Source organism: Microtus oregoni, unplaced genomic scaffold (genome assembly GCF_018167655.1).
Source record: "Microtus oregoni isolate MIOR12 unplaced genomic scaffold, Mior012 000004F_ref0000308, whole genome shotgun sequence".
Lineage (NCBI taxonomy): Eukaryota > Metazoa > Chordata > Mammalia > Rodentia > Cricetidae > Microtus > Microtus oregoni.
In genome coordinates, this window is record NW_024543063.1 from 2,904,755 (window position 1) to 2,927,847 (window position 23,093).

General features: G+C 38.5%; 1 protein-coding gene across 5 annotated transcripts in view; it reads right to left on the bottom strand.

The window, feature by feature from the left end:
* LOC121446968 (septin-2) overlaps positions 1-23,093 on the bottom strand; it is a 36,713-nt gene that overhangs the window by 6,846 nt on the left and 6,774 nt on the right. For 3 of the 5 annotated variants that reach the window (XM_041649900.1, XM_041649903.1, XM_041649904.1), the window contains exons 2-9: positions 18,877-18,907; positions 15,746-15,866; positions 8,639-8,725; positions 8,053-8,176; positions 6,887-7,021; positions 6,640-6,757; positions 4,737-4,838; positions 4,090-4,235 (exon numbers count right to left, since the gene is read on the bottom strand). In XM_041649900.1, the coding sequence (XP_041505834.1) occupies positions 4,090-4,235; positions 4,737-4,838; positions 6,640-6,757; positions 6,887-7,021; positions 8,053-8,176; positions 8,639-8,725; positions 15,746-15,866; positions 18,877-18,885 (842 nt within the window). In that variant the 5' untranslated portion in view covers positions 18,886-18,907. The remainder of the gene's footprint in view (positions 1-4,089; positions 4,236-4,736; positions 4,839-6,639; positions 6,758-6,886; positions 7,022-8,052; positions 8,177-8,638; positions 8,726-15,745; positions 15,867-18,876; positions 18,908-23,093) is intronic. The other 2 variants (XM_041649901.1, XM_041649902.1) reach the window with 1 other exon arrangement.

Below are 23,093 nucleotides of genomic sequence, written 5' to 3' on the forward strand. Positions count from 1 at the left end.
CAAGCCTGCTATTAGTGAGACAATGCTAACATGTAGGTAGTTCAGTACGCCAGCCTAATCTTGACATTATCACCTCAGAATGTCTTTGGATTTTTCTTTTTTTAAAAAAAAAAAAAAGAAATGTATTTTTATTTATGTGTGTACATGTATGTTCAGGAGCTTACATTGGCCAGAAGAGGGTGTCAGTTCACTTGGAGCTTTTATTGAGAGCCTGACATGGGTGCAACAGCAGAAGGCTCTTTTGACTGCTGAACCTGGTTTTTAACCACCCCCTTCTAAAATTTAGAATTCAATAGACTATATCTGTAGCATGAATAATAATAAAAATACAGAGACAGATATAGGGCTAAAGATCAAAGAAGCAGAGCAGGAAGCCACTAGAGAGATGTTTTACCTCTACCAATGCTCAGAATGAAGGGGCGATCTTCAGACTGCCTAGACTGCACTGTGTGTCTCCACCAAACCTCAAACTCCACACTCCAGTTTCTGTCTCTTCCCCTTTATATTCCTTTTCCCACCCAGCCATATCGCTCTTGTCTCCACTTCCCTAGTGCTGGGATTAAAGGTGTGTGCCACCACTCCCTGGCCTCTAGTGGCTTAGCTTTGCACTTTTTTCTTTAAGCAAGCTTTATTAATTAAAATACAAAATAAAATATCACTATGTATATTCTCTTTTTTTCATCCTGTTGTTCAAAGTCATTACTCTTAATTATAAAACTATTCAGAATCAAGGGTGATGGGAGTACATACTTAAAAAGGGAAAGGGGTGTGTTGTCTTTAATCCCCTTTTCTGTAGGCCCGTATTTCTATATGGTATGGCAGCCAGGCTCTCAAGCCATAGTTTGCACCTGAGGTAGCCTTCCAGACAGGCTGTGCCTACCCTAACAAGGGGTCAGGATGTTGCTCTGCTCCTTCTCTATAATTTGGAAGATGCCTGAATACAGATGCTAATTCAAGCCTATGTGACTGAGCTAGCATACTGACCAGAAAGACGTACAGGAGACATAAGTAAATATGGACATGACTAAAAATTCACCTGGTTAACTAGGAAACAGAATGCTAATGAATTTCACCCTCAGTTTATGTTTTGATATATAAGGCTGTTTGGAGAATAAACAAGAGGAATTTCTCAGGATGTGAACTCAGGATTTCATGAGGGATCACGAACAATTTCCCTCCCGATAGAGCCATGTGAGTTGTGTCTTTATTCCTGTGCCTCCACGCTGGTCAAGAGAGATAGTTTATGTTGGCCGGTCCACTGGACCACGACACTTTTCTAAGTTTACACTTATTTATGGGGAAGCACTTGTGTCATGGCCTGCCTGAAGGTCAGAGGACAACATGCAGGGGTCAGTTATCACCTTCTGCCATATGGATCCGGCAGATAAAATTCAAGTAGTCAAGTATGGTAATATGCATGTTTATTGGCTGAGATAATTTACTGGTTTCTATTTATTTTCTTTATCGTGTGCGCGAAAGAGAGAGAGAGAGAGAGAACACACACAAAGATCAAACATCTACATTTGGGTGTCTTCTTCATTCTCAATACTTTAAAAAGAAGGTAAAATGGGAGAGGGTTCTAAACAGGGAGGGAAAAGGGAGAGAAATACAGAAGAAGAAATGAGGGTAGAATGAAAAAGGAAGTGTGTGTACACACATACACAAGCGCTAGCAAAGGCCAGAAGAGGGAGTTCAAGGGCTTCAGAGATGGCTCAGTGGTTGAGAGCACTGACTGCTCTTCCAGAAGTCCTGAGTTCAATTCCCAGCAACCACATGGTGGCTCAAAACCACCTATAATGAGATCTGGTGTCCTCTTCTGGCCTACAGGCAGGATATTGTATAAATAAATAAATCTTTAAAAAAAGAAGAAGAAGAAGAAGAAGAAGAAGAAGAAGAAGAAGAAGAAGAAGAGGAGGAGGAGGAGGAGGAGGGAGTTCAATTCCCTGGAGATAGAGTTACAGGCAATTTTGACCCACCAGATCCAGGTGTTGGGAAACAAACCCAGGTCCTCTGCAAGGACAGCAAGTATTTTATGTTGCAGGATATTTGATCACACTATGGTGAAGATGTGTTGCTGTTTTACTTCACCTGCCTACAATACCTTCTGTTGGTTTAATAAAGAGTTGAATGGCCAATGGCTAGGCAGGAGAGGATAGGCAGGACTTCCAGGCAGAGATAGGAACTCTAGAAAGGATCTGATTTGTTTATGTGTGTGTGTGGGGGGGGGGGTCACCAGTCAGGCATAGAGGAAGTGGAACATACTGTACTGAAGAGAGGTGCTACACGGCAGAAAGTAGGTTAACATAAACAAGTTAATATAAATAAGTTTGTCATTAGCCCCACCCCGATTTTGAGACAGGGTTTTTATGTATAGCCTTGGCTGTCCTGGAACTTGCTCTGTAGGCCAGGCTGAACTCACAGAGATCCTGCCTTTGCCCTGCAAGTGCTGGGATTAAAGACGTGCACTACCACACACAGCTAATTTAAGTTTTAACAGCTAGTTGGGAACAAGCCTAAGCTAAGGCCAAGCTTTTATAATAAGAAGTCTCCATGTCATTATTTGAGAGCTGTGCTCCAAAGAAAGTCCGATTATACTTTTAAATTGCTGAGCCATCTCTCTAGCCCTTTCATCTTCTTTTTAAAAATATACAGGTAAATTATATGTGTGTGCTTCCACCATAGTCCATATGCACAGGCTCTGCAGTACCCACTGCCAGCAACTGACACATTTCATGGCTCTCTCTACCATTTCCCCAAGATAGGGGTTCTCTGTGTAGCCTTGGCTGTCCTGGAACTCATTCCATAGACCAGGCTGGTCTTGAACTCACAGAGATCTACCTGCCTCTGCATCTCTGGTGCGCCACCACTGCCTCCTCTCTACCGAATTTTTGAGAGAGGATTTAATAATAAACTTAGAATTACTGATGTGGCTAGGTTGGCTGGCCAGTGAACCTCAGTGATCTCCCAATCTCCACCTCCGCAGTGCTGGGATCACAGTAATGTGTCACTGTACCCAGACTGCTTTCTTTGAGTGCTGAAGATCCGAGTGCAGGTCCTTATACTTGAGTAGCATGCATTTTACTGCTGAGTTATCTCTTCAGCTTCCCTCAAAGTGTATTTTTTTTTTAAAACTATATGCTTTCTTCTAGTGTGGTGGTTTGAATGAGAAAAGTTCCCCGCAGGCTCAGATGTTTGAATACTTGGTCCTGGCACTGTTTGGATAGGTTTAAGAGTTGTTGCCTTACTGGAAGAAGTCTGTTATTGTTAAAAGAGGTAGGTTTTAGGATTTCAAAGCGTCATGCAACTTGCAGTGTGTTCTTGCTGATTCTTGTGGTCAGTTAAAGAAGTGGACTCTCAGCTTTTGACTACCATTCCTGCAGCTTCCCTGCCAGGGCAGACTCGTCCCTTTTACACGTTGTCGTCCCTTTTACAAGTTGTTGCTGTTCTGGTGTTTTATCACAGCAACAGAAAAGTCACATCTATACTTTACTCTCTTAGTAACAACATGGGGCTGGGGATGTTAATTCAGTTAGTAAACAGCTTGTTTATCATGCAGAAGGCCCTGAGTTCAGTTCCAGTACAAACTCGGTGTGGTGGCACATGCTTAGAATACCAGCACCAGGAAGGTAGGAGAATCAGAAGTTCTAAGTCATAATTGGATACACATTGAGTTTGAAGCCAGCCAACATCTTTAATACTAGACATGAAACTCAACTATAAAGAAGTTTAACAGTTGCTAAAAATAAACAGAAACCTCAAGGATACCTGGGACCATCAAATGTGAAATCTTCAGGCTAACAAAGAGGAGCACCATGTGTCAGAGCTGGGCCTGGGATAACTCCAAGAGGCTGTCCACCTTCTTCTATACCAAGACCTAGCACCTCTTGGGCCATAGCTAAGGTTTAATTTTCCTTTAGCATCAGTGACTTAAGAAGAGAGAGCAAGAACAAGTACTATGAGAAAGAAGTTAGTTCAACAGCGATTCAGAGCCTGAATAAGGAACCTCAGTCCCTAACTGCAATGGTCTTATCAGTCTGATACAGGTATACCCTGTATACCCTGCCATAACGAATACAATCAATGTCTTACATGAGCATTGTTCTCAGCTTCAGGAAGTCATTGTGTTCTGGGTTCTCCACCTCTACAACACCCCATGGGTAGAGACGACCTCTGACCTTCTTGCCTTTGGCTTCAATCAACTGGTTGGAGCCAACCACAGAGAATGGGATACTGGCCTAGAAAGAAATATAAGATAGTAGGAGAATACCAATGTTCAATGTAAACAACAATGGACACAGAAATGGCTCCATGTTACCATATTACAAAATTCCTTTTTCTGTTATTGTTGTTTTGAGACAGGCTATGGATGGCCTGGAATTGGCTATACAGACTTGACTAACCTCTAACTCACAGTGATCATCCTGCCTCTGCATTTCCCAGCCTCCAGTGCTGGTATTGAATAGGCATGCCAGTACACCTGGCTTTAACTATGTTTGACCGAGTGCTAAATGCATACACATTTTACTTAGAAATGTCAGTTATTTTCCAAATAGGGAAAATCAAATCTGCAATGACATGTTCAAGCCTTAAGTAAAAATTTCCTAAATATACTGAAATTAAAATATATTACTATAATACAACTTGCCCAGTCTTGATCAAATTTGTCTTTTAAAATATGTATGTAAGAAAACAGGGAAGAGAGCTGTTTATGTTACATATCTGGAGCCAGTTCTTACCTTGAGGAGTCTAGTCTGTTCCTTAAAATCTTCATCTTCATCTGACTCTGCATCTGGTAAGTGATAAATTTTGATGTTATGCTCTTCAATTTCATCCAAAATCTGGAACAATAACAAATTGTTATTGACTCAATTTTAGTTAACTGTATATAATTTTAACTAACCCATATTAGAAATTCAGAAGAACTGTACTCAAGACAGACCCTTGTTAAGTTCAAAGCCAATTTAATTTACTCATCAAGGTCCAGATAAGCCAGAACTACAAGTAAGATCACCTTAAAACAGTGACAACAAAACCAAAATAATATACCAAGAAATACGTAAGAGGTACTTGTATATTGAGGACTAAACAACTAATAAGTTATTTTCAAGTACTTTAAGAACTGTTAAAAAGGTTATTTATGTTTGCACTTTTAACAATAACAGTAATAATCGCGGGCAAGCCATCACTTTCAACATACAAAGCAGTAGCCCCAGTACAACAGCTAAACCAAAAGTATTCCCACCATCATCTACCAAGACAAGAATCTGAGAACAAAGAGACACTGTGAGCACCTAAAGTTCCTGGGCAACAGGCGGGTGTTTCATACATAATCATGGAATGAGAAGAGGTGTGTACAATGTAGGCAAAAAGAATTCTGGAAGAGTAATCCCAGTGCTTGTTGGCAAAGGCTGGTGGACCTCTGCATTCAAAGCCACCCTGTTTTAGATAGCTAGTTCCAGGCCAGCCAAGGCTACACTGTGAGACTATCTCAAAATATTAAAATTATTGAATTAACTCATCTTGATCTGGGCATGGTGGCACATGCCTTTAGTCCTAATCTCAGAAAACCAAAATAAAAATAACAAACAACCAAACAGGGAACCATAGAGACTGGTCAGTGTTGGACTGGCTGAGATGCATCAGGTTATTTTCCCAAACACAGGGAACAGTTCTTTTTTTTTTTTTTTTTTTCCCCCCCCCGAGTCAGGGTTTCTCTGTGGTTTTGGAGCCTGTCCTGGAACTAGCTCTTGTAGACCAGGCTGGTCTCGAACTCACAGAGATCCGCCTGCCTCTGCTTCCCGAGTGCTGGGATTAAAGGCGTGCGCCACCACCGCCCGGCCCACAGGGAACAGTTCTACTTAGACACGCTCTTAAGTGGACCACTGCAGCAAAACAGACTTTCCTGGAGTGGTGCGGGAGAATTGTCTGTATTCTGTCAATCATGTTTTAAATAAACGCTGATTAGCCAGGCAGGAAATATAGGTGGGAAAACCAGACAGGAAGTAGAAATGATGTAAGGAGAACAGGAGAATTTTGGGAAAGAGGAAACTGATTCTTCCCACTCCTGCACAGACCACCGAAGCAGCAGGATGTGATCTGCCCCACTGAAAAGAGGTACTGAGCCACATGGCTAACATATATCAGAAAAATGGGTTAATCAAGATGTGAGAGTTAGCCAGTGAGAGGCTAAAGCTAATGTGCCAATCAGCTTATAATTTACAGAGACCTATGTGTGATTTTCTTTGGGGCTAAACAGCTGGTGGTACCGGGCAGGACAAAAACCCCAACAACAAACAAGCCAGACCCGTCCATGTTACACTGGAGAGTGCACCCTTTCGTTATATCATTCACTTAATACTTGCAGGAGTTCCTTTTACTCAGCCACTTGCTATTCAAAGAGACTAATTTTATCTAAAAAGAATTTAAACTCTACAAATTTGATTCTTTCTGTGAGGATGAAAAGTAAAAACTAGAACAAACAAAAACTCTTCAAATAGTGAGTAAGCTTTGAATTCCAAAACACAATGGGAAATGAATTCTGTAGTCCTGCCTCTGGCAACTCAGTTGCAATCTTCCTTCCTCCTGCTTCCTGAGCTGGTTCAAAGTCATGCTGAGGAGGCATGGGTGGCCAGCTCTTACCCTTTTCTTCAGCCGCTCACGTTCCTTCAGAGTGAGTGTGTCAGCTTTTGCGATGACAGGCACAATATTCACTTTATTGTGTATTGCTTTCATAAATGCAACATCTAAGGGCTTCAATCTAAAAACAATATTCAAAAGTCACATTTAGGGAAAGAATATGCATACAACACAATTTGTTTTTCTCAAATGCATCTCACTTCTTATATTACAACATGCAGCAGGTTTCCATGATAAACAACTGACTCACCCATGTCCAAAAGGTGAGATAAAGTAGAAGCAACAATGAACCCTGTTATCAATGATGTGCCGCCTGTTCAGTCCACTCTCATCATGTAGGTAGCGTTCAAACTGCTCATCGATGTAGGAGATAATTGTCTTAAAACTGAAACACAAATTTCAAGAGTAATAATGGGTACAGTGACAGGCAGTCACTAACTTCAAAGGAAAACAAGTTTCTCTTCTCTTTCCCATACATAAAACAATCCATAAGAGAAGACTGAATGTTAATCTTTAGCAAAATGAAGGTGTGTGTGTGCACGTGCATGTGTGTGTATGTTTAAAGTGTAACAAACATTAAGTAGGTTTGGTAAAAAAAAATGGGACTCAACAACCTAAGTACAGCAAGTTACAAAGTATCTGACAGGTAGCCTGTGAAATTAGAAGGCTGCCAACCCTTTCAAAACGTACCACTGCTTCACAGGAGGCCAAGAAGCAGGGCACTATGGGAAAGCATGCAGTCCAAGTCAGGATGACATAAGCTGTCAAACAGAATGGTGAGAAGGGGGGCATTCTTATTGCAGAAGAAGGGCAAAAAGGAACCCCTTCCCCCTTGTTCCTTTTCTCAGTGATGCTAAGTTGACGCTTTATTTTAGCAGGTTTAGAATGAGAAAGCAGGTACAAAAGTAGGATTTTCTGCACGATGAACAGGCTGTTTAACCTTCTTAATTTCCTTATTTGTGAAAATAATGGCAAAGGGAAGTCATTCACAGGTACTATGACTCAATTTCACCTCCTACCATACGGAAGGGACGTATATATACTACAAACAGCAACTTGTCCGCTGGTTGCAGTTCATATCACAGTGCTTTATGTTAGCAATTACAGATTAACTTTTGAATCTCAGGTCTTATTAGAGTGCTCTTAGAAAAATTCTCAAGGTGAACATAGTGGCTCAAACGTATTATCAAAATACTTAGGAAGACTAGGCAGGAGAATTTTGAATTCAAGGCCAGTCTATATGATATAGTGAAACACTGCTTCAAAACAGCCAATATTTAGTACTTTAAAATGATTAGATCCAGCACTTCAAGTGTTATTAACATTGTCTATAAATGTAAATCCATTCAATTAAATAAGTGAAAAAAATGCATAGCACTTGGCACTTTAGGGGTTTTGTACCCTCTGGATTCCTACCAATCCCTGCAGTTGATGGCATCCCCATAGCCAGGTGTGTCCACTACTGTAAGCCGAAGCTTGACGCCCCGCTCTTCAATCTCAACAGTTGAAGCCTCAATTTGGACAGTTCTTTCAATTTTCTCTAGAAAAGAAACAAACTTAATAGAAAATGTACTTTAAAAATCAAACATACTAAAGGAAAGATTATCCATTATCTATGTTTTTATGAAAAATGACTTGCAAGAAGGTATTCCTGCCAAGTGCTAGGATTAAAGATGTGTGTCACCACCACCCAGCTTATATAACTTTTTAAAGATATAAAATTCTTTCAGTTGAGTTTCTCATCCAAAGTAGAATAGAGATAGAAAACTAGGAATTTACTAGACAACAAAATAAAATAAAGTTTAGTTGCACAGATACAGAACAAAGTCTATAATCAAGATCCTAGGAGCTCAGAAAGAGCCCACTTTCCATACTTAAGTGGACAGTCTATAAAACTCAAAATGACTAAGCAAAACACACATCTAAGGCTTAAGGTATCAATTATATATTCTAACAATATTCAGGTAAAAATTATACTTAACAGTAACATAAAAATATTCACCTGCAGCTCCAGGTATAATTCTTTCTGGGTAGAGATCAGTCAGGAATAAGCTGTTTATGAGAGTTGATTTTCCAAGACCAGATTCACCTGAAATGAAAATGAAAACATTGTCATGACGTTCCCCATATAATTGTTAAAACTATAGTATTTACCATCACATCTGCTTCACGAAAAGGGACATGTATGCTAAAGGAACATGAGCAATCTGCTTAAAGAACAAGAATCCAAGACAATGGGATAGTACAATTTGGTAGTGGCATGATCACAGTTTTATCTCTTCACAGGTGTATAGAATGTACTTTGTAATTTCACTGTTGTTCTTTAAAATAAACTTTGATTTCTATTTCTTAAAAACCTCCATAATTACTTCACTCTCTGATTCTTTGTGCCTTTAATACTTTCACAACAAATTTCTACTACTCAAATTAAGAAAGTGCACTTGATCCTGTCAAAAACACATTTAGCATACAAGAAACCACATGTATGACACACTTCTTTATGCTTTTTGAATAATCTGATAAAGACTTTAGGTCTTAACAGCACACACCAATTTTAGTGCCTTCCCAAACTTCTTGGTATAAAGGTAAACAATCTTATCACCAGGGGTTCGAGGTGCACTAGTTTTTATAGACTGTATTATAGGAAAGACTACAATAGTATGGGCCATGCTGAGTGCCTATAAACACCATCCATGGAAAAGTGATTTTGTTGCTCTGAGATGGGGTTTTACTATGTAATTCAGGTCCTCTTAAAGAGCAGTGTTTACTCTCAATATATTTAATCACATCCTAAAGCTCCCAAGACTTGAGAAATAAAGTTTGCTTTGAATCAGAGGGTGGAGCTAGCTACTAGCTGACCAAAATTTACCAGAGGGTTTGGAGGATTGAGAACAGAAAAGCACAAGGAGTATAGGGTGGGGTTTAGAGAGTCTCAGCTTCTTTGGATTGAGGAATGAGAGGGGGAGGGTCACTGGTTTCTTCACCGCAGATTTTCTGATCATTCAAGTTCTTACTCCAAAATCTGATTCGCAAGTTTTTATTGATAAACAATAATTAGAAAAATGCTTTGCTGGGGTGCAGATCTCTGGGTTTCCCTTACTCCTTCAACAAATAGTAAAATGCCTCCAAGGATATGTTGTGGGATATTTGTACATTGTGTGAAGATGTATTGCTTTGATTGGTATAATCAAAAGCTGAACAGTCAATAGCTAGGCAGAATATAGGTGGGACTTCTGGGCAGAGAGAGAACTCTAGAAAGAAAAAAGCAGAGACAGCAGCCAGATGCAGAGGAAGTAGGATGGGCAGTACAAAGATTTGATAAAGAGCCATGTGGAAGAACGTAAATAAAAAAAAAATATGGGTTAACTTAAGTAATAAGAACTAGTTAGGAGCAAGCCTAAGCTAAAGTCAACCATTCCTAACTTTTAAGTCTCTTGGTCATTAATTGCAGGTTGGCGGTCCCAGTGAGAAAGTGCAACTACATTGTGCCATGTCTCCAGCTTCAAGGTAATATTTTTCTGTATAAAATAAAAAGATTTACATTAAATTATATGTATTGTGGTTGAGGGTTATGTAGAAGTGAGTAAAGGAGCCTGATGAGAACAGAGAAGATGAATCCCCCAGAAGCTGGAATTAAAGTCAGCTTTGTGTTATCTGACAAGAATGCTGGACTGAACTCGGGTCCTCTGCAAGAATAGCAAGCTCTCATAATGGATCAGACATCCCTCCAACCACAAACATAATATTTAATGAAGCATTTTTTTTCTTCTTCATAACTATTCTTTATGACCTATGAGAAGTGTTATAGCTCTGTCAGAAAATTATGCTTATCTACTTTCTTCTAAATTTTTGCTTTTCATTATGTGTAGGATCTCTTTCAAGTTAATTTGCAAGTACAATAGAAAGTACTAGCTTAAGATAATTTTTTCCCACCAACACTCAGTTAATATTTTTTAAAAAATTAACTTTTCACTACTGAATAATCCTGGTACCTCAGTCAAAAGTAACTAACCTTATAACATGGATCTATTTCTGGGCTATTAGTCTCCATGCCTTGATTATTCTAGGTAAGTCTTCAAATCTAGTTAAGTTCTCCAACTTTGTTCATTTTCTAAACTGCTTTGTCCACTCTAAGTTCTCTGAATTTTCATTTAAACTTTGGAATTAGATTTTCTTTGTTGGTCTTTTTTTTTTATCTTTTGGTTGCGGTTTGTTTTTTTGAGACAGGGTTTCTCTGTGTATCCTTAGCGGTCCTGGGACTCTCTCTGTAGATCAGGCTGGCCTCAAACTCACAGAAATTTGCCTGCCTCTGCCTCCTGAGTGCTGGGATTAGAGGCGTGTGCCACCACCCCATCTTGGAATTAGATTCTTAGTATCTATTTTTTTAATAGCCCAATAAAAATTTTGATTGGGCCGGGCGGTAGTGGCGCACGCCTTTAATCCCAGCACTCGGGAGGCAGAGGCAGGTGGATCTCTGTGAGTTCGAGACCAGCCTGGTCTACAAGAGCTAGTTCCAGGACAGGCTCCAAAACCACAGAGAAACCCTGTCTCGAAAAAACCAAAAAAAAAAAAAAAAAAAAATTTGATTGGGAACAAACTGACTGTGTACAATCTGGGGGAGAAAGGATATCATCTGTGATGGCTTGAATGAGAAATGTTCCCTCTAGGCTCAGGCATTTGAATATTTGTTCACCAGTTTGCGGCCCTATCTGGAGAGGTTTCCTGGTTAGAGAAAACAGATCATTTAGGGGTTAGGCTTTGAGAGTTCTATCCCTCCCCTACTTTCAATTCGCTCTCTGCTTTTGTGCCTGCCTTTGAAAAGGTAAGATCTCAGCGTTGTGTTCCTGTAGCTATGTCTGCTCCTTGCTTTAGGAACTCACCACCATGACGAACTCATCCTTCGAGAACCATAAACAAAAACAAAAACAGAAAAAAAACTGAGACAACAACAAAACTATCTCTTCCTTAAGTTGCCTTGGTCACGGTTATTTTAGCAAACCAACAAAAAAGTGATCTACACATCTTCTTAACAGTTAGTTTCCAAACAGAGCAGATCTCACAATTAACTTAGATTGTCTTTAACCTCTCAGCATACATAGTTCTCACACATATTTTGCTAGACTTATCACTAAAGAGTATGCTTTTAGCCGGGCGGTGGTGGCGCACGCCTTTAATCCCAGCACTCGGGAGGCAGAGGCAGGCGGATCTCTGTGAGTTCGAGACCAGCCTGGTCTACAAGAGCTAGTTCCAGGACAGGCTCCAAAACCACAGAGAAACCCTGTCTCGAAAAACCAAAAAAAAAAAAAAAAGAGTATGCTTTTATTTTTATTTTACAGTAAGAGTGTTGTCAAGATTCTGTCTCCCTTCTCCTCCTCCAACTCTGTTTTTAGAGATAGTCTCATATGGCAGAAAATGGCCTCAAACTCTCTAGATGGCCAAGGATGGCATGAACTATTAATGCTTCCCACTTAAGTGCTGGGATTACAGATATACACCACCATGTCCAATTTGGTTCTGTCCTTAAAATTATTTATTTCCAGTTCAGGTACGTAAGTGTTTTGCCTGTATGTATTTGGTGTATGTACCACATGCATGCCCACAGAGGCCTGAAGAATGCATTATGTCCTCTGGAACTGGAATTTCAATTATAAACTGTCATGTGGTAGCTGGGAATTGAACTTGGGCCCTTTATAAAAGCAGAAAGTACTTTTTTAATTTTTAATTTTTTTTTTTTTGATCCTGTCAGTCCTAGAACTTGCTTTGTAGACCAGGCCTGCCTCTGCCTCTGCCTCCAGAGTGCTGGGATTAAAGAGTGTGCCATGAAAGCCAAGCCACAGGAAGTACTCTTAATTACTCATCTGTTCAGGCCCTGGGTCTATTAAAAGCCCATTTTAAAATTATTTACTAGTAAATTCCATACCACAGTAGACAATAACATTGAAAAGTTAGACCAAGTGTTACTGTGATGAGCTCTGTTCATTTAGACAGCTTTCCTATACTAATGCACTTGAAATTAAGAATCTGTTGCAAAGGAATTGTCATATTTAGGGAACTATATCAGTATATTACACATTTCACGTTTGCTTACATTTATACAACATTCACTGGGAAGAAACTGAAACACAAAAAAACTCCTCCAATGCACACACATCAAACATCGGTTACACCAAATCATCAATGCCATGGCCACACTCACTATGCTAGCATTAAACTTTCCATCCACTAACAAACAATTTACTTCCACAACCTCCTAGCAACTCACAGCTATAATCCTCTATATGGCTGATTTCAGAGACAAATGTGGCTTATCTAATTAGTTACTATATTTTAACTATTAGCTCAGTTTTAAAAGTTCCTTACAGGCTGAAGAGAAGGCTAAGCAGTTAAGAGCACTGGGATACCTGGATTCAATTTCCAGCACCCACATGGCAGCTCACAGCTGTCTGTAACTCCAGTTCCAGGGGATCTGGTATGCACATAAAAATGAAACTTAAGAGTTTCTTTAAAATAAAAAAAGGTCCTTTCAAAACTCTTGAAATTCAACCATCATTAGGGTATTAGTAGATAGAGCTTTTAAAAGGTCATGAGGGCCAGGCAGTGGTGGCGCATGCCTTTAATCCCAATACCTAGGAGGCAGAGGCAATCTGTACTCTACACATACAGATTAGTGTCATTTAGTCCTCAGAAGGATTCCAAGTGTATAATTCTGGAATTCCTTTGCTTTTTGAGAATTCTACCTGGTTACCTTAGGTTCTAGCTTTGTGACACTGTTATATTCCTTTTCTTTTTTCAAGACAGGGTTTCTTTGTACCTTTGGGGCCTGTCCTTGGAACTAGCTCTTATAAACCAGGCTGGCCTCGAACTCAGAGATCTAGCTGCCTGCCTCTGACTCCCCGAGTACTGGGATTAAAGGCGTGCCACCACCACCCAGACACTGTTGTATCCTTGATTTCATTCTCCCTCTCAGATAAAAAGTAACTTGACAGACCCATATAATTTGTTTCTAAAGGTCTAAATTCCTTCATTGCCTACTGTTTATGGTTAAAACAAACAACAACAAACCCAATGCATACCTGCTTTACTTAATCAAGTTATCCACTGCAGGACAGCTAGTTTATTTAAGGGGTGGATAAACCTCAGGCATCAATTCAAATCCAGTCTGCTGCCTTTCTTATAAATGAAGCTTTACTGAGACATCATTATGCCTATCTGTGCTGTCTACGGCTGCTTCCCTACTCTGTTTAGAGCTGACTATCACGATCAAATTATATGCACATAAAGGTAATACTAATGTGACCCTTTTAGAAAGATTACTGACCCGACTTATGCATAGTCTGAGAGTGAAGATAGTGCTTACTTTTTGAAGCGCTATATAATCAAATAATAATGTGATAGAGTATACTGGTCTTTTCTAATGAGAACTTAAATTCCCATTATTTGTATTATTTAATTACTCGTAAAATATGTTGGCATCTACTCTTCAGGAACAATCCCAAATGTCTTCATTTTAGGTCTGTATACCATTGTCCTACTTAATCATGACCATCATAAAGCTTTTCAAATGCTTACTTCCTCAGTTTTGAAAATTCTGCAATTGCCAAAAATTAAAATGCAACATGGCTAAAAGAATCAACAATTTACCATTAAAGCCAGGTGTGGTTGGTAGCTCAAGCCCTGAGCTCCAATATAAAGAAGTCAGTGACATACATATCTCTGTGGGCTTAAGGCCAGCCTGGTCTATATAGCTAGTTCTAGGCCAGCCAGGGCTACATAATGAAACCCTGTTTAAAAAGAAAACAACAATAACAACAATTAAAACCCCCACTACAGTTTATCATTAAGCTTCTATTGCCATGCTAAAATACAATATATGCTATGATCCATAACACGGTATGACAGAATCTGTATCTGACAAGCACAAATACATTCAAGCAACCATTCAATTTCAATAGTCCTCCACTGTAATTTTATGAATTACTATTTTTAAGTGAAAATTAAACACAATACTAATTAAATGATTATATTTATCATCTCCAATAAATAAAAATTCTGCAAATTCACCTTTAATAATATCTCACAAATTTAGGCTGTCAGAAAATTTGACTGTCTCCTTTTTGTTGTTGTTCTTGTTTTTCGAGATAGGGTCTCTCTGTGTAGTCCTAGCTGTCCCAGAGTTAACAACGTAGACCAGGCTGGCCTTGAACTGACTGAGATCCTCCTGCTTCTGCCTCACAAGTGCTAGGATTAAAGGCATTCAACACCACATCGGTCTTTTAGATCCTTCTGGTTTGGTGTCTCATGAGAGAGTAGCTAATGTCGGCAGAGATGGCAAACATGCAAAGGAAAACTAAGTGGGACTAGAGGATGCTTCTGAAGTGGGTCACCAATAAGGCTACTGGCAGCCTCAGTTCCTTGCCTAATAGTCTTTTACAAGGTCATGACAGCTAGATGCCTCTAGACATGACATGACATGACATGACAGCTAGAATGACTCAAGCAAGGTAGGAGCCATAATATCTTTATGACATAGTATTGGAAGTCCTATCATTTCTTCAACATCCACTGTCTGTATTAACCCTGTTTAAAAGTGGAGCAAAAAAGAAAGTAAAGCACTTCCTGCTCAAGCCTGATGACACAAATTCTATCCTTAGAACCCATATAAAGATGAAAGGAGAGAACCACCTCTACAGTGTGCCCTGTGTACACTAAACACACGCATGCATGCATTCACGAGTCCGCACGCATACACACAAATACAAAAAACAAAAACAAAACAAAATTAAACAAAAAACCTACTCAGTATGGGAAAGGACTGGTAAGGGTTGTGACTACTTTAAGTCAAGTATCACTGGTGACTATTTTGAAAGTTAATTATCACAAAGAAACATTCATTGTACACAAATAAGGAAATAGCATAAATCATATGTTCCTTTTACACAAAATTTCCTGAATATATATGTGCACATAAGTGAAATCCTGGTCAAATAACAAATGTTTTTAAGATCCATAGGTGATTTTGCCAAAAAAGAAATTTTCTTAATTATATGATAGGTCAGGTCAGTGCATTTCAGGTTGGGAAAAGGGGATATTTAGTAAAATAATTTCTTACCAACCACCATCAGTGTGAACTCGAACCCCTTTTTCACTGATTTTCGGTGAACTTGATTGGGAAGATTTGCAAATCCAACATAGCCAGGAGTTTCTGGATTTATAAACTGAGTTGGTTGTTGCTAAAGTAAGATTTTAAAAATAAAAAAGAGCTAATGAACATCTTATTGGCTGCTTTTATGACATTATCAGACCTGTGATAAACATAGGCAATCAGCAGTTCTACAAATTAAAAAAAAAAAAATCAAAGAAACTTCACAAATTATTATTTTCAAAACTTATACCATTATCAGAAAACAGTGTTCACTTAAGAGGACCAAAAAAAACCACAATCTGGAGCTGGAGAGACAGCTCAGCAGTTAAGAGCACTGGCTGCTCTTCCAGAAGAACTGTGTCAATTCCCAGCATCCACATGGAAGCTCACAACTGTCTGTAACTCCAGTTTCAAGGAATTCAACACCCTCATACAGATACACATATGCAGACAAGACATAAAAAATAAAAATAAGTCATTAAAAAAAACATGATTCAAACTTTGTAGCTATATGCTGACTCATAATTAATATTTTGTTAAATATTCTCCCTAGCAATTTAACTATGCAAAATATAGAATATTAAATTATCTCAGTGCAATAAATTAAATTACAGCTTAAGATAAAGAGAATTCAGGAAACAGACTCCTTTCATTCATTCAACACTTAGCTAAAGAAGAGCCTGCAATCAGTTATTAGGTATGATGGGTCTGTGAAAACATCCGGGGAAAAAACAATTCTTGCTATTTTTGCTCTTATGACAGACACAAAACTTTTTGTCTATGAAAAGGCAGAGAAGCTAGGAGTGGAATGTTGAGAATTAAGCTTAAAAAAAAAAAAACTATGAAACAAAAAACTAAGCCCACAGCTGACTATTCTGAAATATCTATCTGTTTGTTTGAGATAGGCTCCCTGCACATTCCTGGCTGGTCTGGAGCTTGCAATCTTCCTACATCAGCCTTCTAAGTGCTGAGATTATAGGCATGTGTCACCGTAAAGAGGCACAACGGAAAAGAGATGGTTAAAAGAATTCTTGATGAAAAAATACCTGGTAAGACTAAAGATGACTGAAGATGTGATAAATCAAAAACAGTAAAACCACAATCTAGGATATGGGAAGATAGAGTACTTGCTTTGCAAGTCTAAAAACCTGAATTCAACCACTAGAACCTAAATTAAAAAACAAACAAACACACACACACACACACACACACACACACCAAAGGAAAAAAAAATTGGGCATGGGTGGTAAGCTTTTGTGATCCCAGCCTTGGACAAGCAAAGACAGGTAGACAGTTGAAGCTCTAGGCCAGTGAGAGATCTGTCTGTCTCTCAGTCTCTCTCCCTTCCTCCTCCAACATGATAAAAGAGGAGAGGGGACAAATAAGCCTACAAACAAAACACTGGTGAAGAGTGAGGAATGGCGCCCAAAGACCCAAGGTTGACATCTGGCTTCTACATACACACACACACACACACACACACACGCGCGCGCGCTAATGTACATACACACATTAAAGGCTGAGTGGGCTAGCCCAGGGAGTGCGTGTAGCCAGGTGCAGGCGAGGAACCCGGCACCATGTAACTTCTTTCTAAAAGGAGCAACTTCAGCATCGGTTTCTGTACTCTGGAAGCTGAGCAAAGTGGGGGTCTTCTCAAACGTGGACATCAAAACCTGCACTCAACACATTAAAGCTGAGTAGACCAGAGAACAAGACCTCTGACGTGCCACAAGCACACGCTTACATTTTCATCCCATACAAACACCATACTCTAACACACTATACTCATACAGCTCTCAGAAACTCAAACAATCTTGGGCTGGAGAGATGGCTCAGTGGTTAAGAGCACTTGTCTGTTCTTCGAGAGGTCCTGAGTTCAATTCCCAGCAACCACAAGGTGGCTCCCAACCATCTGTAATGAGATCTGGTGCCCTCTTCTGGCCTTACATTCATGCAGACAGAACAGTGTATTCATAATAAATAAATAAATAAATAAATAAATACATCTTTTAAAAAAGAAAAGAAACATATACATACATATCCTTACACTCAGACTGTCATTCACCACAAGGAACTCCCACATGCACACTTACACACTCCCACTCATGCATATATACACAACACACTTTTATCTTCACATATACAAGTCTTATGCATACCATACGCAGTTGCACAGTTACACACACACATACACACCCCACACACGTTGTGTACATGCAAAAATCCTTCAATTTATGCAGTGGCATATTAAAAATGAAAACATTTTAATACACTATCTGAACTAGATGAAAAAGACATCCTTTCTTTGAGGATGACATTTTCTAACTATCCATTCACATATACACACAGATAAAAATATACCTAAAACCATCATAATGATTATTTCTGGGTTCTAAAATAATGGCTTTTTTGTTTATCTTTGCTCCACATTATTTTATAGAAAGCAAAAACTCATGTTATGGCTTTCTTTTCTTAAAATTTTATGTGCATTAGTGTTTTGCCATGTGATTTGGGCACCCTGGAACTGGGATTAAGAGACAGTTATGAGCTGCCATATGGTTGCTGGGAATTAAACCTGGGTCCACTGGAAGAGCTGTCAGTGCTCTTAACTGCTGAGCCATCTTTCCAGTCCCATGGCTTTTCATTTATAATAATAAACACCCATAGACTAAATAATAAAGGACAAAGACTAAAAAATAAAGAAAAATGGCAATTTTGCAGTTTTAACCACAAGTCCCACTTTGTTAGCTTATATCCATTAGAGCTAATTTATACAAAGATTCTGGACCACTTTATATGGGCTAATCTAAACCAAAGTAGCATGTCTAAAAGCCCCAACAATTTAACTATATGAATTACTGAAATTTTGAAATCCTACTTGATTGGTTTTGGGGAAAAAAAATCTAAGACAGTTAAGAGGATTTGCACAGACAAGTTTAAAAATTTGGAAAAGGTAACTCAAAACTTTAGACTAAAAACCCAAAATTGGAAATTTACCTATAGAAACCCTACTTTTTAACTATCTGATAATATAAAACAATTTCTATTTATATATATATGACCATATATATATATATATATATGACATAAGACCTTACCTTAGACATCTTCCTTGATTTTTCTGTCTATCTGTTAAAAAACAAAACAAATGTCTGAATTTGCATACACATATTTAACAACATGAAATGACGCATGAAGATAGAGACATGTGACATCAGTTTGTTTCTAAAGCTTCTCTATAGCTTCAAACATTGCCCTAGAAATGATGTGGCAATCATAACTCAATAGAAAAACAAAACTAGATAAGTTGCTAAAAGCAATTGTACACATGGTTCTACAAAATGGAACTATTACTGTTTTTATTATTTTTTGGTCTTCAAGACAGGGTTTCTCTGTAGCTTTGGAACCTGTCCTGGAACTAGCTCTTGTATAACAAGCTGGCCTTGAACTCAAGAGATCCACTTGCCATTGCCTCCGAAGTGCTGGGATTAAAGGTGTGCACCGCCGCCCAGCCCAAATATATGTATTTTTTCAGTACCGATTACATGTTAGACATCAGGAATGAGATGGAAGAAAAACAACCTACAATTTAACTGAAGCCTTTCAAAGAAGAAAGGATATCCCTGTGCATGTAGTACTGTACCCTGATTTGTGTGCCATCTCTTCCTGAAAGATTCCTAGAGTGACTTGGGAACTAAATTTTAGCACTGAGGCACAAATTGCACTGTGAGGCACATTTACAAGTAAAGAGGACAGATTGAATTTGTTAATATTTATTTATGTGCCTGCCCGGTGATCTCTGAAGTCAGAAAGTATAAGACCCCCTGGATTTGGAATTATGGATGGTTGTAAGCCACCATGGAGATGCCAAGAACCAACCTGAGGTCTTCTGAAAGAGTAGTAAAAGCTGTTAGGTACTAAGTCCACCTCTCTAGCCCCAGAGGACTGAATTCTTAAACAAATTTTACAACCTTGAAACTTTGGGAAACAGGGAGTGTTAATTTTGATTTCCTTTAAAACTCAGAAAGCTTCTTTGATGTTTTCTAAACCTTAACATACATGAGCACTGCAAACCCCAATTTTCTCTCTCAAACAGAAATGTTTTCAAGTTCCTAAGACAAAATGAGGTTCCCGCACTTCACTGTATTTGGGCAGGCTAATTAAGGCAGGCATGCAAAAAAAAAAAAAAAGGGCCTTTAATTCAGTATTATTATGTTTCATGGGAAACCTAGGTTACAGTCTTGATTCTCATTTTCTAGTGGCTTCTATAAGCCTTACTGTTGAAAAAGTAAGGAAACCTACATTATTACAAGAACTTTCAAAGTGCTGGAGTGAGGGAAAATATGGAGAGGCAAAGAAAAAAGAATAAAATTTTCCTGTCAAAAACAAATACCAGAGTCTGTACATTAATCAGCTCTCTGGAACTATGAATAGATGAGTGAATTAAGGCCTTTGGGTAGAAAGGACAATCTTAAAAAATGCTATTAATAGAACTAAAAATATTAATCCCAGCAAAATTGAAAAATTAGGAGCAGGAGTAAAAGCAGAGAAGTAAAACTTTCTAAAGGAGAAATGGGGAAGAGGAAATATGGTTTGTCAGAAACTACACCCTGACTGCAAAGAATAGAGTCCAGTTAGGAAATAAATGGAAAGATAAACACTAATGGGGAAAAAAGTAGACTTTCCGAATCAATAAAAAAATACAAAACTATGTGTGCTGGCCTACACACCTGTACCCCCAACACAAGGGAGACTGAGGCAAAAGAACAGTGAATTCAAGATTAGCCCTGGATAATCTATCTTGCATTGTGGGTTTTGTTTTTTCCTTCTATTATATATTTCTTGCTGGCCTCAAACTTAACAGGAATCCAATTGTCTGTCTCTGAGTTCTGCAATTAAAGGAGTGATCCACAACACTCAGCCAATATTTATCTTGTTTAAGCCTTAAAAAATAAAAGTAACAGCAACCTAATCAAATCTGCAGAACATAGGGAAAAAGAAGAAATTATCAATAACCATCTTACATCAAGACAAAAAAGATGAAATTCAAAAAGATGAGCGTGGAAAAAGGTACCCTCCTTAAAAGACAGACTGTGTTAAAACAAACAGACCAGGCAGTAATAACCTGATTGTACTGCATACGGAGTGAAGGTAGTAGGGCAAGAAAGGTTGAAAATAAAGAGGCAGGCAAAGAAATGCCAGCCAGTGCCAAGACAGACAAACAAAAAGTTGTTTTTTAAGTCACAGAAGAGTAACTGACAAGAGAAAGTGTTAACAATGTATTTTAACAGAAAACACTAGGATACAGTTTAATACCATTTGTATGGAAAGAAAAATAGACATGTATAAAATCATGCATAAAGTATTAAGTAAGATATACACCCCACATTTATGGTTATCTCTTTGTTGTTTTGTTTTTCCAGACAAAGTTTCTCTGTAGCTCTGGCTGTCCTGGAACTCAGTTTTGTAGACCAGGCTAGACTGGAACTCGCAGAGATTCTCCTGCCCCTACCTCCCAAGTGCTGGGATTAAAGGTTAGCTGCGCAGCTGCCACCCCTCCCCCCATGTTCACATCTTATAGTTGAATTGGATTTGATCACAACTTCCCGAATATAGTTCATCAGCCCAGCAACCAATATACTTCATTTGTTTCTCTGAAATTAGTCTAATTTTTTTTCCACAGCCTGCCTCATAGGTCACAAAATATTTCCATCATACAGCTACTGTCCATTAAAAAGTAGATGCAACTTGCTTTTATGTAGGGGTGTATGGAGAACATTCTTAACTAGTAAAAAGAATGCCAAAGTAGACACATGGCTGTACAAAGTTATATAGAAAACTGGAAATTCTCTACACATGATTTTCTCTTTTTTTAACACAGGAAAAAAACACTATCATTAGCTGTTTTACATTCCTGGTATAGTTTGAAATGTGTAATTCAGGAGTTAGATCTGAAGATTTCTCTTCCTACCAGCAAATGACCTGTAGTGAAAATTATGGATATCATTTCCAAATGTGGCTATTAATATTTTTTTAAATTAACAATTTTAAGTGAGGGAAAATAAGATCAGGGATATTAAAAATGTTTGTCTTCTGTAAAAAGTCAAAACAAACGTTAGACAAAACATCAAAAAAGAATTTAAAATTTATTGTGGCAGGAAAATTAGCTCCTTCCCCCAGCATCACATTCTTCCTGCTTTTATTGATGTCCATGTATCAAAAATGTCAAGATTGTGAAGTTATTTTGATTTTAATAAATGACATCTAAAGTCTTTAACAGTTAAAACATAGAATATATTTAGGATCCCATGATAACAGAGTTGTGGCCCAAATATACATGTATAGGTCATCCTACCACTCTTGATAACTTACATTAAATAATGCCGAAAATAAGATTTTCTGTTTCAGAACCCACTCTACTGTAAAGCTGTTTACTGGATTCTCATTTAAAATAGTAAGCGAGAATGTGGATCTTCTGAAGTTAAAAATCAGAGAAAAACACCTGCCCAACTTCAGATGCTTTTCATGCTCTTGTACTTCCCCCAACTCCTTCCTAACTTCTGCTCCCTCCCTTGGGAGTGAAACCCAGACAAGTCTGTGGTTAGCTGATTAATATAGTAACTATTGGCATCATATCTGTAAGGAAGCAAAATCTGTCAAAGGGCAATTTTCTGTCTTTGCCCTTTCACACAGTTCATTCCTGCCTTTTTTCACTTCCTTCTTTCCCAAACTCATAGATGACTAGAGTGAACATATGAAGTTCTCCACCAGTATATTTCTAGCAGCTGTTGGTATGTTTGAAATGATCTGATCCTAGCAGAACCCTTCCATACCAGTGGGATACTACCAACACGACATTCCTCCCGTTCAAAATCTCCATCATCCTCACAGTCCTGCAAGATGGTCTGCTTATCCTTACACCTTACGCTACAGGCACAGATATTATGGGTGAACACTGACTATTTTCTTAGTCTCATGGAGATTGACAAGAACCATTTTTACTCATTTAGAACAAAGTACTGTGGCCAAGTGTGGTTTAAAAGTACTTCTTCCTTCTGTATGGCTCATTTTCACTGATGCTGAAATCCAACGTTTTAACTGATTTTCTAGCTGATATTCTAAAATGAGATCATCTTTGTATTCGATATTTTCTTCAGTCTCCCCCCCTTTATATCTAAGTCTGGTTCTGTCAACCTGAAATTTCTGTATCAGAATATCTTTTTTAAAAAAAGATTTGTTTATTATATACAGTGTTCTGCCTGCATGTCAACCTGCATGTCAGAAGGAGGCACCATTATAGATCTCATTACAGATG